This window comes from Peromyscus eremicus, chromosome 8b (genome assembly GCF_949786415.1).
Source record: "Peromyscus eremicus chromosome 8b, PerEre_H2_v1, whole genome shotgun sequence".
Taxonomy (NCBI): domain Eukaryota; kingdom Metazoa; phylum Chordata; class Mammalia; order Rodentia; family Cricetidae; genus Peromyscus; species Peromyscus eremicus.
The window spans coordinates 4627368-4648868 of record NC_081424.1 but is presented as its reverse complement, the minus strand read 5'-3'; the positions used below and the strand labels follow the sequence as shown (position 1 = coordinate 4648868).

The 21501-nt window shown below is 37.6% G+C and overlaps 1 protein-coding gene across 1 annotated transcript in view; it reads left to right on the top strand.

Annotated features, from left to right (window-relative positions):
• The first annotated feature begins 4839 nt into the window (after positions 1 to 4839).
• LOC131918742 (uncharacterized) overlaps positions 4840 to 21501 on the top strand; it is a 54254-nt gene continuing 37592 nt past the window's right edge. The window contains 1 exon segment of the mRNA XM_059272948.1: positions 4840 to 4894. Within this exon segment, the coding sequence (XP_059128931.1) occupies positions 4840 to 4894 (55 nt within the window).

The following is a 21501-nucleotide window of genomic DNA, read 5'->3' as shown; positions in this document are numbered from 1 at the left end:
TTATCACTTTTGTTCTACATGATTGTTATTTTAAATATAACTTCATTTATATTTATGGTACAACTTATTGTCATAAGTCAGCATTCATTTGACTCTATTTTCTCCAGAATTGTCTCTTCATATACCATTATTTTATTAAGTTGGTGGTATGTATTTTTGACAAGATTAGCCCTCAGATAGTGTGCCCTTCTTTATCCATTGTATCTACATATGATGTTAATGGCCCCATTGTGGATGATGGACCTTCATCATTTACTTAAAGCAAAGCCTACCAGATTTCTTCAACAGTAAATTTTATTTAATTTTAGCTTTGAATGTAATACTTTGGTATACATACATTGAGACATGAAAGTAGTGTGTTTCTTCTCAGATTATATCCTAATTAGAATTCACACTAACCTTTGGTATGGGTTTCAACAATTATTGTAGCATTAACTGGTCACTGGTTATTTTTTTTCTTCTTTTCTGTACTCATTAAAACTTTTATGTACCTTTCTTTAAGGTTCATTTGTACTATGTTGAAATCATGTGTAAGTGAGCTTAAGTATGTATATAAGTATGTGAGTGTGTGTGTGTGAGAGAGAGAGAGACAGACAGAGACAGAGACAGAAACAGAAAGACAGAGAGAGGGAATCAGTGTGTATGTAAATGAGTACACATGCCTGAAGAGGTGGTCAAATCCCCTGGAGCTAGAGTTACAGGCAGTTGTGAGCCAACCAACATGTGTTTTAAGAACTGAATTTGAGTCCTCTGCAAGAGCATTACTCAATCTTTACTGCTGAACCATCTCTCCAGCTCCTTCTATACCTTACTTATTTTTAACCTTTTGTTCACATTAGTGTAGAACTATATTTATTTTACTTTCTGGGTTATGGTCTCAAAGTGTCATCATTTATATTATTATCCAGATACTCATCTTTATCATCTTCTGTGTGTCATCCTTATGTACAATATATAATCTTTTCTACTTATAATTTTTTGTTGAGTTTGATTTATTATTCTTTTTGTATTTTTGGTGAACTTGATCCCACTGTGTGGCCTTGACTGACATGAACCATGCAATCCTCCTGCCTCTGTATGTAGAAACCCAGAATTTCTGGCTTGCACCACCTTATTCAGCTGTCCATGCTGTTTTTTTTTTTTTTCTGTCCTCTTCGTTACAATGATGTCCTTTCTGAATTGAGCTACATCTGAGTCACCATATCTCTTTTTCTAATTTTGTATTTCAATTTCCTTTTGTTAATTATTTTGAGTATCAAGTTGCAGTTGCTTGCCTTGTTGCCTAACTTTTTCGGTTATGATTCTGTAACACACACACACACACACACACACACACACACACACACACACCTAGTATGTGATTCACATTTTTGTTTGTTTGTTTGGTTTGGTTGTATTGTTGTTGTTTTCTATTTTAGGTTATCTCTGTATAGGTGAGTACATATAATGTCCCTATTGCCTCTGGTAACTAGTTGAGTTTAATGAACCACTGGGTGTCTGTTACTTAACTATGCTACACATCTGTAGATTATTGGGGTAGTCATCACTCTAAGCTAAGCTGGATGTTTCTTATCAAAGGTCACTGACATACTTAAAAGAGGAGCAAAACCAAAAAACAATCTTGAGGTCTAAGATTAGATCAGCAATATGGTAATTTCTACCTAATTTATTTAGCCAAATGAAGTACATATAACATTTTGTCAAGCCAGAAGTTATGTTCTGGCCTTGAGCATTCACTGTATGTTTTATGTAGCAATGTCTGGAGACAAACAATTTAAATTATAAAATTAATAATGCCGTAGAGGTTGCTTTCAAAGGAGAGAACACTGGTAAAACTAATGCATTACGGCCTGCCACTGGCCTGTGTCCAAATAAATGTTGATAAGGCACTATAATGCCGTGAATTTCCTCCCTGCTCTTTACCAAACCACTATTTACCAGCACAGAGGAGAGAACAACCACTTTACTTTGAAATATTTTTTTCATCCCTCTCTCACTTCTTCAAATAAAACTGTGAGTTTGCTGGCCAAATAAACCAGAATAAAGTTCACAACAGGTAAGTTTTCATTACAGTTGACACTTCATTCTTACACATATTTTGAAATGCACAACAGTATGTTTCATTCTATGAAACATACCACATATAGGTTTCAGTACATACATGCATTATAAAATGAACAAACCAGGGCAGTTAGCAAACTAATTGCTTCCATTAGTTCCTTGCAGTAGAAGCATGCAAGTTCCTCTTCCCATGTCTATCTTGAAATGTGCAATTCAGCATCATCAGCCAATTCATCCTGATATGTAGCCAACACCATACTTGACTTTTGTCTACCAGGAACTTTGTCCCTGCTGTCCTGCCTTTCACAATCATTCTTTCCCACTTGTAGCTTCTGGTGACTGCAGTTCTACTTTCAACCTCTGTTAGATAAAATTTATAATTTTTATGTTCTGGAAGTGAGTAACTTAATGTGATATTTGCCTTTCCTTGCCTAAATTCTTTTTTTTTTTTTTTTTTTTTGTTTTTGTTTTTCGAGACAGGGTTTCTCTGCGTAGCTTTGCGCCTTTCCTGGAACTCACTTGGTAGCCCAGGCTGGCCTCGAACTCACAGAGATCCGCCTGGCTCTGCCTCCCAAGTGCTGGGATTAAAGGCGTGCGCCACCACCACCCGGCCAAATTCTTCATTGTATGTGTGTAAATAAAAGAATTCCCAACTATTTTTCAGCAAAGTTCACCAGTTATACATTTGTCCATTAAGGTTTGGAGAGGAAGAATTAGCAGTCCAAGAATATTTCATAATGTAACTTCAAGTTCACTACTTGCTCTAGGATTTTGAAGCAAGCCCAGACACAACTGAAAAAATATGTATGCTCAGAATCTTCTATATCAAATAGATTCATTGAATTAAATAAAATACAATAATAAAATAAAAGGAATAAGAATGCCAGATGTGGTCTAGAGCACATCTACTCTTCCAGCATGTGGGAGGAAGAGGCAGACATACTGCCACAGTTCAAGGTCAGCCTGTGTCAGAACACATCTAGGAATGGAGTCATGTGAGGAGAATTCCTGATGCTTGTGGGAACATTCCAAGAAAATAAGACAAGAGTGTTGGGAGCTCAGAATCTTCAAAACATGGAATTGTTTTTGGAACGTGTTTTTTCACTTCTCCTAGATGCAGTGGATAGGAGTGAGTTTACTTCAGATTACTCATTATTGCTTGCTCTTGTTATTCAATATACCTCTATGGAAAAACATGTTTTTGCCACATGCATCTTGTCCTTGTGATTGTATACAGCTTAAACTCATGAGAACTTTATTCAGGTGATTTCTCTTAACCCTACGAGTACAAATTGTCTGATGCTCTAAATAAAGTTGGGTATTGCATGAGACTTTAGTTGCCTCATTTATGGATTCCATTCTCCCAGGTTCTACTTTCCTTATAGTGGTAACAAGCCTGGTTTACATAGTAATCTGCAGGCCAGTGAGGGCTAATAATGAGGCCCTACTTAAAAAAATGGTAATAATTAATAATAACAATATTATTATTGACAACAACAACAAAAATTAACTGATCTTAAAGCAAGACAAAGACCTGAAAAATCCTACTAATTATCATCTGGTTAATTCTAAAACATTTAATAAAGAATTACTATCAGTCCCTCTATAATTGAAAATCATTAACAAGGATACTGCCTAATTCATTGTTTCAGATTAATTTTTTTCTAATAACAGAAAACCATATCATAAAAACTACAGGTAATATACTTTATAAAAACAAGTGAAAAGTTTTCATCAGATACTAGTATGCTGAACACATCAATAAATTAAAATGATCACATGTTGTAGCCACAGAGTAATAGTTCAAAATATGAAAATCAGTCAATATCATTGATTACATAAGGACAATGAAGTTCACACAAATGTTTTAATTGCAACCCTTACTCAGAAGGTTGGAGTAAGAGGACTGTCAAGAGTTCAAGTTCAGCCTGAGGTGCATAGTGAGGTTCAGGACAGCCTCACCTACAGTGTGATGTCATGTTTCCAAAAACAAAGAGCAATTAAAAAATTCAATAAGCATATAAAAACATTTGAACAGTCTTTGTGATGAACACTTAGCAATAGGACTAGGAAGAAATATCCTAAGAAATATGAAATTTTGCATGAAAACTATTATATTCCATATTTAATATTAAAACCTGATAACAAGTATCCCTAATAATAGAAACGTTAAGTTGCTCTCACTCCTTTCCATCTGGGAGATCTGACAGGAAAGCATTAAAAAAAAATTACCACATAAACTCAAAGAAAGGCAAAACTAGCTCTAACATGTATGTAAATTGATATAAAATATTTTTAAAAATTTAGATCAGGTCTGAATCAGCAGTGGACACAGATTGTGCTCTCCCCCGCCCCTAGACTTTTGGGTCTGCAGCTCCTTTCACCATCAAAAACCATGCGAATGACAGGAATCTGGGATGACACCTAGGACCATGGTAAGTAACATCAGGGCCCATGTCTGGGTCTGTGTTTCCACCACAGCCAGGGTCTGTATTGTTGTCCACGACCTGTATTACCATGGAAGGCGACATAGATGCCTGGGGAACTGGGCTGCAACCTCTGGCCATGAGGGCATCTGAGGGCCATGCTGTCACCAGGAACATCCTGATCTAAGTGGCATGCACTGTCACCTGGGGCCATGGTGTCATCTGGGCCAGGGCTGCTGCAGAGGGCCATGTTTGGGTCCGTGGCTCTACAGCAACCAGGGTCTGAGTTCTGGGTTCCTGTTGTCACCAAGGGCCATGTTGATGACCAGGGTCTGGTCGGCCACCTTGGATCATGTCGGTGTCCAAGGACTATACTGCTCCCAGGGCCATGCTGATCTGGGTGGCAGGTATTGCTATCTGGAGCCATTGAGACATCCAGGCACTAGCCCTGCCTAGGGCCATGTCTGGGTCTGTGGGCTTGTGGAAGCCGGGTTCTGAGATGGTGTCTGTGGCTCCACTTGCTACCACTGAGGGCTCTGTAGATGCCCCGGGTCTGGCCAGCCACCTGGGACCCTGTTGACACCTGGGGGTTATGCTGCCCTGTAGGGGACACAGGTGAGCCAGCTCTGAGGGCATGGGAACAACAGAGCTGGCCCAACTCCCCACCTCGTTTGCCATGTGTGGTGGCATGGATGAGGGAAAGCTGCCCTCCTCCCTCTGCCCCTTGCTACTTGTGGCAGGCAAGCCTTGGGGTCATGAGAGTGAGATGAACTAGCTCTGCCCCACACCAGCTGCAGCGCACAGGAGAGTGGGTCCTGCCCTCCACTTAGGCAGCACACTACAGCTGACTGTTGTCAGGGGCGCAGCTGAGCCAGCACAGGGGACTTGAGAGCAGGAGAGCTGCCCCTATCTGCCTTCCTATGTCTCCTACAGCCTGGGCAACACAGCAGAGCTGGTGTAGTGGTATGAGTGTGGAGGTGGTGGGGGGATCTGAGAGCCTGAGAGCAGGAGAACCAGTCCCACTCCTTGCTGCAGGCTACACTGGGTGAGTTAACAGAGAGGTAGTGCTGGAGAGCTCAGCCGAGCAGTGATATAAATTCAACATGAAAGTTCTTTTTATATTTCTGTAGATTATCAATGAGCAATCTGTAAATAAGATAAGCAATTCTAATTTATAATGAAATCAAAATGAAGAAAAAGCTGGGCAGTGGTGGCTCTGGCCTTTAATCCCAGCACTTGGGAGGCAGAAATGTGGATCTCTATGAGTCTGAGGCCAGCCTGGTCTACAGAGTGAGTTCCAGGACAGGCTCCAAAGCTACACAGAGAAACCCTGTCTCAAAAAAAAAAAACAAAAAGGAAGAAGAAGTAGGAGAAGAAGAGGAAGAAGAAGAGGAAGAAGAGGAGAAAGAAGAAGAAGAAGAAGAAGAAGAAGAAGAAGAAGAAGAAGAAGAAGAAGAAGAAGAAGAATATGTAATTTAAGGAACTAGAAGGTTTACACATTAACAAGAAGAAAACATTGTTGAAAAAGTTTAAAGTCCTCAATAAAAGGAAATCCATAATGTGTTTATCAAGATCACTGATACTAAAATATCTTTAATCCCATCAAAAAGCTGTCCTTTTTAAGATATAGAAAAACTGATTGAGATTTACACTGAATTTCAATTATTCTATCAAGAAGAATATTGAAATGGAAAACTGAAGCTGGGAAAAGCCTCACCATCTGATTTCAAATCTTGTTGCATATTTGCATTAATTGAAAATGTGGGAAAGTAGTGTGGATGTCTTAGTTACATTTCTATTGCTGTGTAACTGAGACCAAGGCACCGGCACCTCATAGAAGATGAAGTCTGTTTGAGTCTTAAATCACAAGCATGGAGAGATAACGGGAGATGCCATGGGCCTTTTGAAACTTCAAAGCCTGGTCCTGGTGATACACCTCCTTTAACAGGACCATACCTACTTTAGAACTATTCTCAAACATTAAGAGTGAACTATTGCATAGATCAATGAGATCAAGAGATAAGGAGGAAGGCCAGAGTTCAATAATTCATAATTTTCAAAATAGGTCTTAAAGATTATTCATTGTGAAAAAGGAGTCAATGGTGTTGGTACAACTGGACCCTCATGGTGACAGAATGCATTTGGACCCTTACCTCATGAAAAACATGAAAAACTTAACTCAAAATCTTGCAATAGCTATATATGTAAAACTTATTGGAGAAAAGATTCATGACTTTAGTTTGAGGAGTAGAACTTTAAAAAACAAAATGAAACAATGGTAACAACAACAAAAACAAAATGCTATTACTCATACAAGCTGTAAAACAAAGATGAATATATTGTTCTTCACTAAAATTAAACTCCTTTGTTCATCAATGGGCAATACTAATCAAGTCAGAAGATAACAATGTAACATAGGAAAATGTTTGCGCATCATATAAATGAAAGAATTGAATATCCACATTATGTAAAGAATTCTTGCCATTCAACAAGAAAAATCAAATCACTAAATTTAAAACTGAGTCAAAGAATAAAGTAGAATTTCAGGGAAGACGTACATTTAGTAGTAATCACATGAAAAATGTTTAACATCATTAGCTATTAGGCAAATGCAAAGGGAAATCCTATGCTACATTAGCTGTAAATGAGGAAAATAGTGCAACAATCTGGGGAATTTAGAAGTCTATGAAATGTTAAGATAGTTGAAATATTGCAACCAGTCTGGAAAATAGTGTGACAGTTCTTAACAATGTTAGACAAGCATTGCTTTATGGTGGAGCAACACTACTCACAGATGTTTAGTCAAGCACATTGAAAGCAGGTATTCAAACACTTATGCATGAGAGTTTAGAAGAGCATTAGTCATGATAGACAAAAGTAGAAATTAGCCAAATGTCCATCTACTGATAAACACACAAAGAAAAGAAGAAGAAAAAAAGCGTGTATTCACATACTATTCCTGGGGATCATTAAATCATCAGATAAGATGTATTTTTGAGAGTTTTATAACCAACATTTTTATTAAATTTTCTGTGAGATTGTGTCTCATCGTAACATCAGACACTATACCTATAAATTGTCACTCCCATAACTTCCCAATAATGAGCTGAACAAGGGTGACACCAACAAAAATGTCAAAACAGACAGGGAAAAGTCCACGAGGCCAAAACCCTACACGAAGAACCACAGGCAACTGAATAAAGTAGAGTTAAAGGTGATGTTCTCCAGGGGGGAGTGCACTAATGTACTGTCCAGTGCCAAAGGGTCAGCTCTGGAAACATCCATACAAGTAACATTGCATTGACTCAACAGGTCATATTTAGGATTGTATATACATATACAAGTGCGTGCGGGCAATAATAATTGATGAGGAAATATACCATGCATTTTAAGAAGATCAGGGAGAGGTATGTGGGAGGGTTTGAAAGAGGAAAGGGAAGGGAGAAATGCAATTAAGTTACAATTTCAAATATATATATTCATATATTCATATATATATATATATACATGAGAAAATACAATATTTCTTTCTGCTCCCTTTTTTAAATCCAATTTTCTCTCTGTCTCTCTTTTTTTTTTTGTTTTTTCAAGACAAGGTTTCTCTGTGTAGTTTTGGTGCCTGTCCTGGATCTCTCTCTGTAGACTAGGCTGGATCTCTCGAACTCACAGAGATCCACTTGCCTCTGCTTCCCATGTGCTGAGATTAACGACATGCACCACCACTGCCTGGCTTAATCCAATTTTCTTATGCCCCATCCCCTTCCAAACTCATGGCCTTCTCTTATCTGTTATGTGTACACACATGTACATGTAATATGTGTCTCTATAATATGTATCTGTATACATACACATAGATAGATGGGTGTAACCTGATGAGTCCATTTATTGTTGAATGTGCATGATTTCAGGACTGACACTTGGTATTGGTTAACCAATTCAAACGCTCCTCAAAGTGGGAAGACTACTCCTTCCACTTTCAGCGTACTTTCTTTGCCTTTAGCTCATGGGGTGGGGCTCTATGAGCTTTTCCCCTTCCACATTTGTATGACAATGTTGTATATCCATGTTGTCCTTACCCAGTAATTGTTCAGGCAGCCATACTTTTGAACTATTATTGATAGAGCTTAATTGTTACTTCTAGGAGACATTCTCTTACAGATTTCTTCATCTTCTGGCTCTTGCAGTTTTAACTCCTCCCCCCTTTCCATGATGTTCCTTGAGTCTTAGAGGTAGGGATTGTTTTCTAGTTGTATCCACTGGTGCTGGGTACCACATAATCCATTTTCTCCACATTTTGACCAGTTGTGGTGGATTTGTTGTTGCTTTGTGATGGTCTCTGTCTGTTTCAAAGAGAAGCCTTTTTCATGAGTGTTGAAGACTATAGTTACCTGTGGGTATAAGGATAAATATTTAGTATACAGTTAGGAATCATGCTGGTTTAGTAAATTGATGGTAGCAGATTTTCCTCTGTGATCCAAGAAATCACTAGCCCTGGGTATTGATTAAGTTTCCAGTACCAGGATAATTTCTCTCCTGTTGAGCATGTATTAAGTGCAATTAGACAGCTGTGGGTTATTGTCAAGCTATCAACGATGTCATTGCACTTTTAGGCATAGCTTGCCATGCTGGGCATTGTCGTTGCGGTTCACAGGCCTCACAGTTGGGTGATACCATTGGTTGCTTTCCTCCCTTGGAAGCTTGCAAAGCCAGTGCTGTAGAATCGGGTCCTCAGGGAGGAGGCTTTCAGGTCAGATCCTGCTCAGCTCCGAGTCCTTGTCTCAAGTACATGTGTCCGTCCACAAATGAAGAGATAACGAAAGTGTGGTACATATAAACCGTGGAATACTATTCAGCTGTAAAGAAAAATAAATCTGTGAAATTTGTGGGATGGAATAAAAAATATTATATTAGTGAGGCCTTCCAGACCCAGAAAGACAAGTGCCACTTACTCTCCCTCATCTGTGGTTCCTAGAGCCAAGTGTTCGGTTATGAATATATAGCCTGAAATAACTACAGAAGCAGAGACAGTAAAGTTTTCATGGGTGGTGCTAGAGTGGGGGAAAGCAGGAATCAACTGATAATAAAAGAAAAAGTGATGGAAACATGGAGGGCTCTGATTGATGAGGGAAAGGGAAATCAATAGAGGTGAAACTACAATGTACTGCAAATTTTCCCAATAAAAAGTGATTCTTGCATACTCACCTTTAGTCCTATCATGTTGTATTTAATCACCAAGATAGTAATCATGTAGAGACATTCAGAAATTGATTGAAGTAAAATCATGATGTAGAATGGTTTCAGAGAGAAATTAATTGAATAAATAGATTTAGAGGAAATAGAATCAAGTAAAATAAAAATAGTGATCAGTATGTTCTAACTTTAATGGTATATAATGAGATGAATTTCATTAGCGCATTAAACCCAAAGGCAGATTTTCAACTTAGAGTGAAATTCTAGTGTCAGTTCAGGAACATGTGGTTGATCATTCCATTAACAAATGGTGAGTGCTGGCGAGATGGCTCAGTGGCAAGAACACTTATTCTGCAAGCGTGATGAGGGGCTGAATTCAAATTCCCAGGACCCACAGTGATGTTTAACCACTGGGGACAGTAACACTGTATCCCTACAACTTGCTGTATAGCCTAGACAAAAAGAAGAGTTTCTGGTTCAGTGAGAGACCATGTTTTAAGACAATAACATGGGGGTAATTGGTGATGACACTTAGCATCTTGCACTGGCCTAGAATAACCCAACCACATGCACCTGCATGCTTCCATACTTTCAGCACACATACATACACTACACAAGCACACATACACACAAATAATGTAAGATCTATCATCTATCTATCTATGTATCATCCATCTATTATCTATCTATCTATCTATCTATCTATCTATCTATCTATCTATCATCCCTCTATTATCTATCTATCTGTACATATTGGACACATAAGCATACTGTTAACAACCAAAAAAAATAAAATAAAATAAATATAGGAAATTTCTTAGGCAAACTGAACTTAAAGTGCCTGAATCCTACCAATGTAGATAGAACCAAAGGAGTGAAAGGTTATGAATCTGGTAATGACTGACTGAGAAGTACAATCTTCAGTGAAGACAATGGTGTTACTGGAGCTCACACTTGCTTAAATAAATACATCCTGTTGCAAAATATCTAAATAATATTTATAGAGTTTATCTCACAGTACTGCTAAGAAAGAAAATTAGGGGTTGCTTAGCATAAACAAAAATGAATTTCAAGTCCAACTCATAGTTTATTTATAAGTTATTCACTACCAAATGAAAATGGCTGTGCACATGCAAACTTTCATTTGGTGTGACTCCAATTATGTACAACATGATAGACAAGAAGAAATCTATGGAAGCGTGTTTAATTATGTTGAATTTAAAGTATTTTTCATAAAGATTTTCAAATTTATTGTTATTTTTTAATTATGTGTATGTGTCTGTGTCTGTGTGGGGGAATGTGTACATGAGTGCTGGTGCCAATTCAGGCCAGAATAGAATGTGAGAATTGCCTGACATTGGAATTACAGGTCATTGTGAGCTCCCTGCAATGGGTGCTGTGAATTGAACTCATGACCATGGCAAGAGGAGTGCGTGTTTTAAATGCTTAGCCATCTATCCACTCCTCTAATATGTGGATCAGCACTATCTAGATTCATAACACTAGGAAAGTGCTGGAGATCATTGACATATTCCCCTGGACATTCATGGCTAAGAGTGGGTATGAGCCACTGTACCTGGCTTCACATATCTTATCACTGGGGGCAAGTATAAAGCAGTCAACTGTTAGGTAGATGGTCATGCAATTTGTCTGAGTAGCTGGGGGCTGGCCATTTCTAATGGTACTTTTAAAGAAGTGGGGGTCGTAAGCTGAGCAGACACTCTAACAGCTGTCATGCCGTCCCTTTGTAGGATTACACGTTTTCCCCTCCCTGGTAAGGACAAAGAGGCACAGGAGATGCCACAGTGCCAGGTTTGCTTCAGCACTGCAGCTTCACGTTTAGTGTGGTGCTCACACAACAAACTCTCCTCGGGAGGCTTTTGTGGGGAGAAAACATTTGGAATTATTGTAGCATCGTTTATTATCGCATTCTGAAGTGGTGTGCTTCTACTTTAGGATGAGTTGAACTGCCATGGATCTGTAATGGTGTGCTAAAATCTCTGATGACAATTGTGTTTTTATCAATTTCCCTTTTTGCTTCTAATAGATTTTGCTTTATACAACACTCATGAAATGTAATTTGTCAGCTAAAGGTTCATGATCGTTGCAGGCTTTTTGTGGGTTTGTATCTTTTCATCAATAGAAAACTATTCTTCTGCATCCCAGTACATTCCCTTTGCGTTCTCCTTTATTCTTCCCAATACTAATTTTACCACACCTATTTGCTGCTTAACATTGGTTTTATAAATCTGTCCTTGTCATCTTACTTTTAGCCTTTCTTTGAAATTTTATTTGTGTCTGGATCCTTTTCAGTAGGACATTACTTGGAGATTTTATAGTACAGTGCACAGTAAAGAGGTTTTTAAACTGAAGATATACTTTTCCATATTGATGTATATATTTTGTGTTGCTTCTTGTATCCATAATATTCTAATACTTTAGTTATATTTTCAGCTTATACTTATGCCTGCATTTTTGTAATTGTTTATCTTTGCTGTAAAAGTAAATTTGAGTTTTTAACCTTAGAATCATATGACAAAAAGTGAGAGAAGAAAGTTGAAAGAAAAGTTAGCATTGAATCATGGTTAGTTTTTGTTCACCTTAAGTGTGCAATGGTACCCCATATCTAAATTATGTTAAATATTTTCATTTTTATTTTAAGTTGACAAGAAGGTTACTCTAAAATTATGTGTCCTAAGTAGCACAGTGACCCACATTGGTTTCTTTCATTGTTATTTCTAAATAGATGTGTTAAAATAAACCCACAAGTTCTTGTCAATTTAGATGGAGGACTATGTATGTGGTGATGAGTTAATAAACCTTTTAATTTGTTTAGCTTTCTTCAGTAGATTTTCAGATTATCCAAACTTCTTCCTTAAATACTCAGAATCTCAATATGCAGTGAACACGGGATTTTGCTTTCATTGAGTCAACATTTATGTTTAAGTAATTTATCAAAAGATTACTTCTTTTTGTGTGTTTTAATCTCATGATGTCAAACTTTATGCAATTTTTATATAGAAGCAATTACATTACTGAGTATGTAATTTTTCAAAATGTATGTAGATATGCATGCACAAATTTTATACATGTTTTACATGTCCAAATTATATGTATTTGTTATAATTACAAATCCTAGTATTTACTTGACATTCATATTTTGGCTGTTTATTGGCTTTATAAATATTTTAGGTTTCAAAAAGTTGGAATGCAATTAAATTTGGGCCTTATGATTAATAGCATTAATTTTTCAATATGCTTATATTTTCCCTTTTTGAAAATCTTAAGGCTTATTTATGGTTATTATTCAATTAATAGTGATTTTAACTAAATCTACATAATTTCAATTTTCTATATCAATCAATTATAAAATGTATTTAATCCCTCTGCTTTACTCCTGCAATACACTTTCAGTGTTAAACGTGCCTCTTTACTCAGAAGCTGGTCCTGAAAGCACACCCTCTATGGTTTTAATTATTTTTTTCTTATTATCTGAGTATGGTTTTTATTAGGATACTCACATCTCTCCAAGATTTGTTATATTCTCCTAAATGTCACCACTTTTTCTTTGAATACAGTACTTTGGGTTCTTTATTTTTATGATCTTTCTGCATTTTAAATATTCCTTTTCTGAGCTAATGTCATATTCACCAGTATTGGGTATGTAGGTAAGATATCTTAACTTCCCTCTATCCTTAGTTCTGTAGAATATATTCCCATATTATAAAGAAGCACACTCCCACAGTAATTCACTATGAGTTGAAACTTGATGTTTTCATTCATGCTGCAACTTCTATGTTCTAAATGAATCTCCAAATTATGAGGCAAAACATTTGCTATGTTTTATTACATAAAACCATCTCAGAAAAAAAAATCCTAGAGTCAAGCAAAATGCGTTTAATTTTTTTCCAAGACCTTAAGTACAAGCTGGTAACGTGATATAGAAAAAACTGTCAGTGAAAACAAGTAGCCAAAGAGAAAAACAGAATTAAGCTTTAGATTTGAATATAGTTGCAAAATCTAAGGAATTTAAGCTGGGATTCACAGAACTCCAGGGGCTATTGAGAAAAAAAGACAAAACAGAAGCAGTTTGAGGTGTCAGATGGTCCAGAGAGAAAACTAATTCCCCTGTCTATGTGGAAGTGTAAATAAAGAAATCACCTGTGTGCTGAGGTATGCATGAGTTCCCAGGGGTTATCCTGGCACTAGTACTCTAAATGATACCCCACAGATTTGTGCACATAATTTACATCAAATTCTCATCAATGAAACCTCAACCCTTCTATGTAACTTGGATGGACTTGGGTTAATACTTCCTCTACATCTCTTTTGGCATAAGCATGAATCATATCTGAAGAATTCTATTAGTGTCCTAGAGAATGGAAAGTCTCAGAAATCACATGCCAAGTTAAATCAGCAGCAGGCCGAGGAACTAATGCAAGCATGGAAGACACCATGAATACAGAAAAAGCATTGGCAGGCACAGTTCTCGATTGATGTTGTCTCCTTCCCCTAGTAACTAGAACAGAAAATTTTATTTGAAAACAGGAGAATAAACTGTGAACATATCTACAGGAAAAAGGATATAAAAATAAATCATAGCAGTTACTTTAAGAATTGAAATTTTAGGAAGAAATACTATTACAGAGTTTAACATTCAGAACATTCAGCAGTGAAATTCTGGTTCTACTGATACCTGATATTGGGTGTAGCCTCTGAGGATGAATAACTAAATCCTACAAATGAAATTAAAACATTAGAATATGATTTTTCCAGAAGACAATGATAAAAAACAGGATGAGTTACTTCCATATTGTTCTTGGAGGTATGTCCCAGGTTTTTTTTAAAGAGAAGATAAAGTGGGGAGAACAATAACACAGTGTGACTAACAAGGTTGGGGTTGAAATCTGGTTTCAGAGCCCACTTGAATTTGAGGGAAAGGATATTAGAGAGGAAGAACTTCCATGGATACAATGTGAATCCACAGGCGGCCAACCCGAGTCTCTGAGTGTAGCCTGAAGATGTGTGTGGCGATCCTGCCCAGGACAGACAGCTGAAACAGAGCAAGGATGAGAACAGCAGCTGTAGGCTGTTCAGGACTGGCCAGAGCTGAGATGTATGAGTCACAGATTGGCACAGCCGAGAGGCAAGCTGACTATCTCGGGCATGACCAGGCTTCAAAATTTTCTACGCGTTATTAGGCAAGAGTAACCACTGCTTTCTGATGACCTGCCAATTTTAAGGAGTCCCAGAATGAGATCAGCTAGTGAGTAGAACTCAGAAACATCAGACACACGAACTCCACAGCTGTCAAGGGAAGACAAAATCCATAGTTAAAATGTAGCATACTCAGTGGTCAGTATTAAATTAGAATATACCGGATGTGGGGAAATGTGAGTAATAAGAAAATTCACTTTAGAAGAAAAGGAAGATGGACTTTATGTAATTAACATAATACAGCTTTAAGAGTTATTCAGGGGAGCACTCTCTAGGCAAAGGCAAGGGAATGGCCTCAAGTTTCTGGTCATCCAGGGCTATGTACCTAGATTCTATCACACAAAATAAAATAATAAATGAATAAACCCAGTCTGTACATAGAGATAAGCACATCTGTCCCACTAGACCTTCACTGTAATGCTTGTGCTTATCTGGTTAAGAGCTGAGTCTGAAGTTTATTCTCTACAGTGCATCAAAGCCTCCAAATCCTTCTTCACTCAAGGTCTGGATTTAAGCTGGGCAAATTTCAGAGGGGTTTCCTAATGTCTCCTCTCCACCTGAGCCCTTTGTTTATGCTTCTCCCAGAAAGCAGCACTCCATTGTATTCCACTGTTGATTTTTACTTGAGTTAGCACAGTAGCCCCAGAAAGGCTGGGGACACTCTTTCAAACTCTGATGAAGTCCCTCACTCTTAGAGAAGTACCATGTGTCTCTCAGAATTGTGACCCTGATGAGTCTTTTTATTTATTTATTTATTTTATGTGTGTGTGCCTGCATGAATTTATGTGCACTATGTTTCTGCAGGTGTCTGTATTTACCAAACAAAATCAGGTTCCCTGGAAACTGCCTGATGTAGGTGCTGGGAACAAAACCTGGGTCCTCTCTATAAGCATTAAGTGCTCTTGATTGCTGAGCAATCTATCCAGCCTCACACATCTTTCTTTGTTTGCTCTGAATATAATGATAAGCTTCCCATTTTTTAAGATTTTATTTATTACATATACAGTGTTCTGTCTGCATGTATCCTTGCAGGCCAGAAGAGGGCAACAGATCTTATTACAGATGATTGTAAGTCACCATGTGGTGGCTGGGAATTGAACTCAGGACCTTTAGAAGAGCAACAAATGCTCTAACCTCTGAGCCATCTCTCCAGCACTCCCCCCCCCCATTTTTTTCTGCTTCATCTTTTAGGGATTTCATACCCCTTCCTTTCCTCAGTTCTGGTGAACTTGTATCATTTTTATTTCCTTCTCTTACAGATAAGTTCTTTTTTCCTTAGTAGGTGTGGAAAAGGTGGGTCTGAGAGGGTTTGGAGAAACAGTACAACTCTAGGTCCAGCTACAGTCCAGTTCCATCTTGTCTTAGTGTTTCTATCGATGTGATGAAATGCCATGACCCAAAAGCCACTTTGGGAGGAAAGGGTTTATTTTGCTTATACTTCTGCCATTATAGTTCATTGTTGAAGGAAGACAAGGCAGGAACTCAAACAGGGCCAGAATCTAGAGGCAGGAGCAGATGCAGTGGTCATGGAGGAGTGCTGCTTACTGACTTTGTCATCATGGCTTGCTTAGCCTGCTTTCTTATAGAATCCAGAACCACCAGCCCAGGGGTGGCACCACCTGCAATGGGTCACTAAGAAAATGCCTATAGCCTATCTTATGGGGGCATTTTCTCCATTGAGATTCCCTCCTTTCAGATGACTTCAGCATGTGTCAAGTTGACATAAGACTGGCCAGGACACACCTGTATTCTCACATCACACCTTTTGTCATATTTCTTTCTACAAAGCAAGTTTGTATGCAGCATCAGAGGCAAAGGAGATGCTGCGGAGTGGAGCTTTAGAAGCCTTTAGCATGTTTCTCACAGCTCCTTCAACAGCAGGCTTTGGCAAGATGCTCACACAGCTTCCCTATGAAGTCAAGTAAAGTTCATGGAGGAAAAGAACAAAGGAGCTCATGAATCCCGTATGTATGTCTGCCACCCACAGAGACCCAACACCTTGACACTTGTCCTCACTTGATGCTTAGGAATTTCTCATTAATGACTATCTGAACTTTCTTACTGTTTTATATGACTTTTATCAACATGTTTCCAAGGCAGGCAAATACTGAAGTACTATTTCTTCATGTAGGATTCTGTCTTCCTCCATATTCTTAATTATGCACCCTGGACTTAAATGCATTGAAGAATTCAATAAAACCTGTTATTTTTAATACATCTAAACAGATATGTATTTTATATCTAAACAGAAAAAGGAATATGAGCTTCATCTTATGTCTTATGTATCCACAAGTATCCTTTGACTTACCGAATGGGAATAAACTGCCTGGGTCTCTTCAGCTCAAGGTCTTTAACAATGTGGTAAAGTACCAGATGGGACTATGAGTTCATCTGGAATTCAACAAAGGAACATCATTCATGTTGCTGTTGGTAGGCTTTTTTTCTTGTTCTTTATTGGACTATAATCTGTCCTTAGAGAGAGTTAGAGATGGAGAAAGAGTGAGAAGTGGGAGTGTGCGGAGAAGATGTTATCGAGGGACAAGAGAAGTGAGTCTGTTGTAGTAAGTCAGATGCTATACACTTCCACTCCCATCGATTTTGAATCCACATTCCACTATTTTGTCCTTAGAAATGGTATAAAATTAGAGGCCTGATAGACATTAAGGAGGGAAGTATGGAGTTTGCTTAAAAATTAAAGATGGAGCCAGCATGTACCTAGCAGGTCCACTGCTGGACAAACCGCCATAAGAGATTAGAGTGTGACAATGTCTTCACTCACATGTTAATTGACACATTATGTACAGTATCCAAGAAACAGGAAAAAAAATGTTTTTTTAAACTTTATTAGGCAAATTAGCCGCACTACTTTTAAGTAGATATTCTCAAATTATTCCAAACTCTTGTTGATAGAATTACAATTCTGTGGGCGGAGCCTTCCAGTTGCTCTTTCTGGGCTCTTTGCTGTCACTTTGGTGCCCCCTGAAGATTCTCTTCACACTTGCGAAGCTGGCCTCTGACCTCTCATGAGTGGAGTTCAAGGGAACCTCTGAGCTGTTTTCTTTTGTCCCCTTCACATTCTGCTTCAGAAATCTGTGCATCTACACCTCCTTGAACTGGTTCAATGACCTCTGCTGGATGAGAACACCCTTTCCTGCTGGGGTTTCCTTCCCCAGTGCAGACTGTATAATTCAGACACAATTCTGGGGAATTAGAAGCCTCCATCTTCTTTCTCTTTTCTCAGAGAACACATCTAGTCATTGACAAATGTCAGTTCTCTGCAGTCAGCAAGTGCATTCATTTTCCCCCTAGTGATTAATGTTTAATTAAGGGCAAATCTAGCCCCAGTTACTCCTTGTAAAAAATTATGACTTTTTAATTTTTACTACAAAAAATTTAAATATAAGGATATAAATTTCACCTCAAATACTTGGGACAATATCTTAAAATCTAAGTGGTTTAAGACCATTTTATCAATATTATTGCTGTGTTGGAGTGGACTCGACAGGGAAGGACACACCTTCATGTTGTGTATAGCTCATTTTATTCTTATGTCAGGACTGACTCAGTTCTACGTCATCAATTTCACCCTGTTTGCTGTGCTTGGATGAAACCATGTCCACTGCCTTGGTACTGGTATTTACAGGAACAACTAAGGCAGTGTTGCTCAACCTTTTAAATGCTGAAATCCTTTAATATAGTTCCTCATGTTGTAGAGAACCACACCATAAAATCATTTCCTTGCTTCTTCATAACTACAATTTTGTTACTGTTGTGAATTGTAATGTAAATATCTGCTATGTACTATATCTGATATGTGACTCCTGTGAAAGGGTCATTAGACACCCAAAAGAGTCAAGATCCACAGGGCTTGAGAACCACCGGACTCAGGGATGTAGATGGTCTCTTCCCCTTGCATTGAGAGAGCATTCACAAAGATTCTTTCCCCCATGTACATATCACAAAATTGTTCAAAGTATATACCTTGCTTCCCACACACCTGTGTCTTTATCTCCTTCATTATGAGCATGTAAGATATACCAGAGGATCTTTTGTCTTGTCTTGGTCTGAAAATAAAAATCAACTACAGATTGTAACTGTTAAAATTAACAAATACATGTAAAATATAAGTTCGGGGGAGAAAATTAATACAAAGTCTATATAACATCTAATTAATCATTTATCACACAAAAAAACTATGAAACATGTAATGTTACAGAGAAAAGGGTAGTCTTTGCAGCAGTTGACAAGAACTTCACAGTAATTTTAAGGAATTATTTTGCTCCTGTTATGCTGCTGAAACAAAATAGATTGTAAATACCATACATAGGCTCCTTGACTACATATAAGTTAGATGTCTCTAATATCAGATTAAATTTCCTGCTTTTTCTATCTGCAGTTAAATTTGATAATAAAGAACAAAGTCACCCAAAGTACCTATATACTTTGCAGAAATATTTTTTCCTTTATGAACATTGTCCCCCAAAATCATACTTACCAAAAAAATTAAGGTAAATTCAACAAATCTTTGATGATCTCCACAGTATTGTGAAATGAACCAACTATCCAACAGTGATGTAATAGCTAGACAAAAGTATCCTATATCAAAAGATGGAAGTATTTACAAGAAATGTTAATTGATGCATGACTATTGCTGTACAAATATTACAATGTATTTTTCACTATGTAATTTTTTTCTATTACATGTTGAAATAAATAAGTCCTGGTCAATATTTTATAAGTCTTACCATTTTGCATATTTTATCATTTTCAAAACTTAATACTCTTTTCTACTAATAAGACTTTTATGTGTAAAATATCAAACTTCCTTTTAAGCACATTTTGCTTTATTTTGTCTTACATAAATGAATATGTTTCTAACAGTTAGTTGTCTTTTTCATTTAAATGGATTCAGATTTTTTTCAAAACTAAGTAATAACAGCACAAGATTTCGTGAAAGAGGCAGGGGTGCGTGCATTGTAACTGGCCACACTGGGCTGCTCGGGACAGGAACCTCTGGCGGTTCAGAGACAGCAGCCTCTGCCTCCCAGTTTCCAGTGTTTTCCCAGTTTCTGATTATTTGCACAACAATAACCATTTGGGCAGTGGTTGATTGTTTTGCTTCAAACATTTGACACATTCCTCATTACTTTTAGTGGATGTGAGTCTCTTACTGAGCCACAATTATAATTAAGACTGATGAAATCATTAGGCTTGATGTAAACATTCAGTTTATCCAAATAGAGTTTGGCAACACTTTAAAGGTCTTCTGTCTGGATCAGTCAATGTTTAATTATTTGTTGTGGGTGCTGAATTCCAGCATGGTTGTTGCCATTTGTCATTATGCTCTACTGGCGTAAGTCACCTAATTTTATTTATATCTGAGTCACATTCATTAAATATTTTCCAATATTAGTTTTGAAAACTGTTAGTCCATCTCTGTGTTATTATTGTTGAGGATACCAAGAAGTGTGGTGAGTCTAGTCACCTCCTCCTGATTTAATAAGTATTTGCCCTGTTGAACAAAGATGAGAAAGGGTCATTCTTCCTGACCTCAAGAGTCTCACAGTGTAAGTCAGGGTGCTGTGCTATCTACACAGCGCTGCATAAATCCCAAGGACTGGGCCTAAACCAGTGAGGCTGAGGATTTATCCTGTGTTCTCTGAAGGTAGATGAAGGCCCTTTACACAAATAAATGCTGTGTTTGGAGGTACAATTGTAGCAGTCAAATGTGTGTATTTTATGGCTCTTTAAGGATTCTGTAAAGAATCTAGAAACATGCTGGGCAGAGACTCTTTTTTAAGCATGTAAGCTAAGCAGCTGCCACAGCTGTCCCTTCAGAGGCCTCCTGCAGAAAATTCTGACTGGCGGAAAGTTGACTTTTGTGTTGGGATCCTGTCTCCTAAATGAGAATGTTGAAAGTTCAAAGTAACCACTTTAAAATGGCGATAAACATAGGCACCCTCTTTCAGTAAAGCCTAGGTGTGCTTGTTGAATACTGTACTTATTGTCTGTGTTTCAATCTCCACACTTAATAAAAATAATCAAAATATGGGATGCCATCCAGTGGATTCATTTTAGTAAGTGTGAGATCACTTTCCAAAAAAAACCTTAAAGACATTATTTAAAATATACTAAAATCTCTTTTCTAAAGTGCTCCATGATGGAATAATATTGATATACTATAACTGCTCAAGACTTTTAAAAAATGCTCTTTTTAAAGAGACTAATTTTGAAACTGAATATTTTTGATGTAGTCTCAAATATTTTAAGTGACTTAGTTGTATTTATATTTTTTTGTTATTGAAAAAAAGATTATATTCTCATAAAATATATCCTGAATATGGTATCCCCTTTCTCTACTCATACCAGTCACACCCCACCTCCCCTGCCAATTAGATCTATGCCCTTTCCATCTCTCATTAGAAAACAGGCTTCTAAGTGCGAATTGTTATGTTTCAAACCTGGGTCAAATGGCTGAGGTGCCTATTTAACATATCAAAGCAAACCTGGCTGCCAGGTTCTTCCTGCATCCCTCAATACCTACCTGTTGCTGTTGCAGGGCCCTCCTGGATGGCAACCCGCTGCCCCCTACCCTGAACTCTCCAGC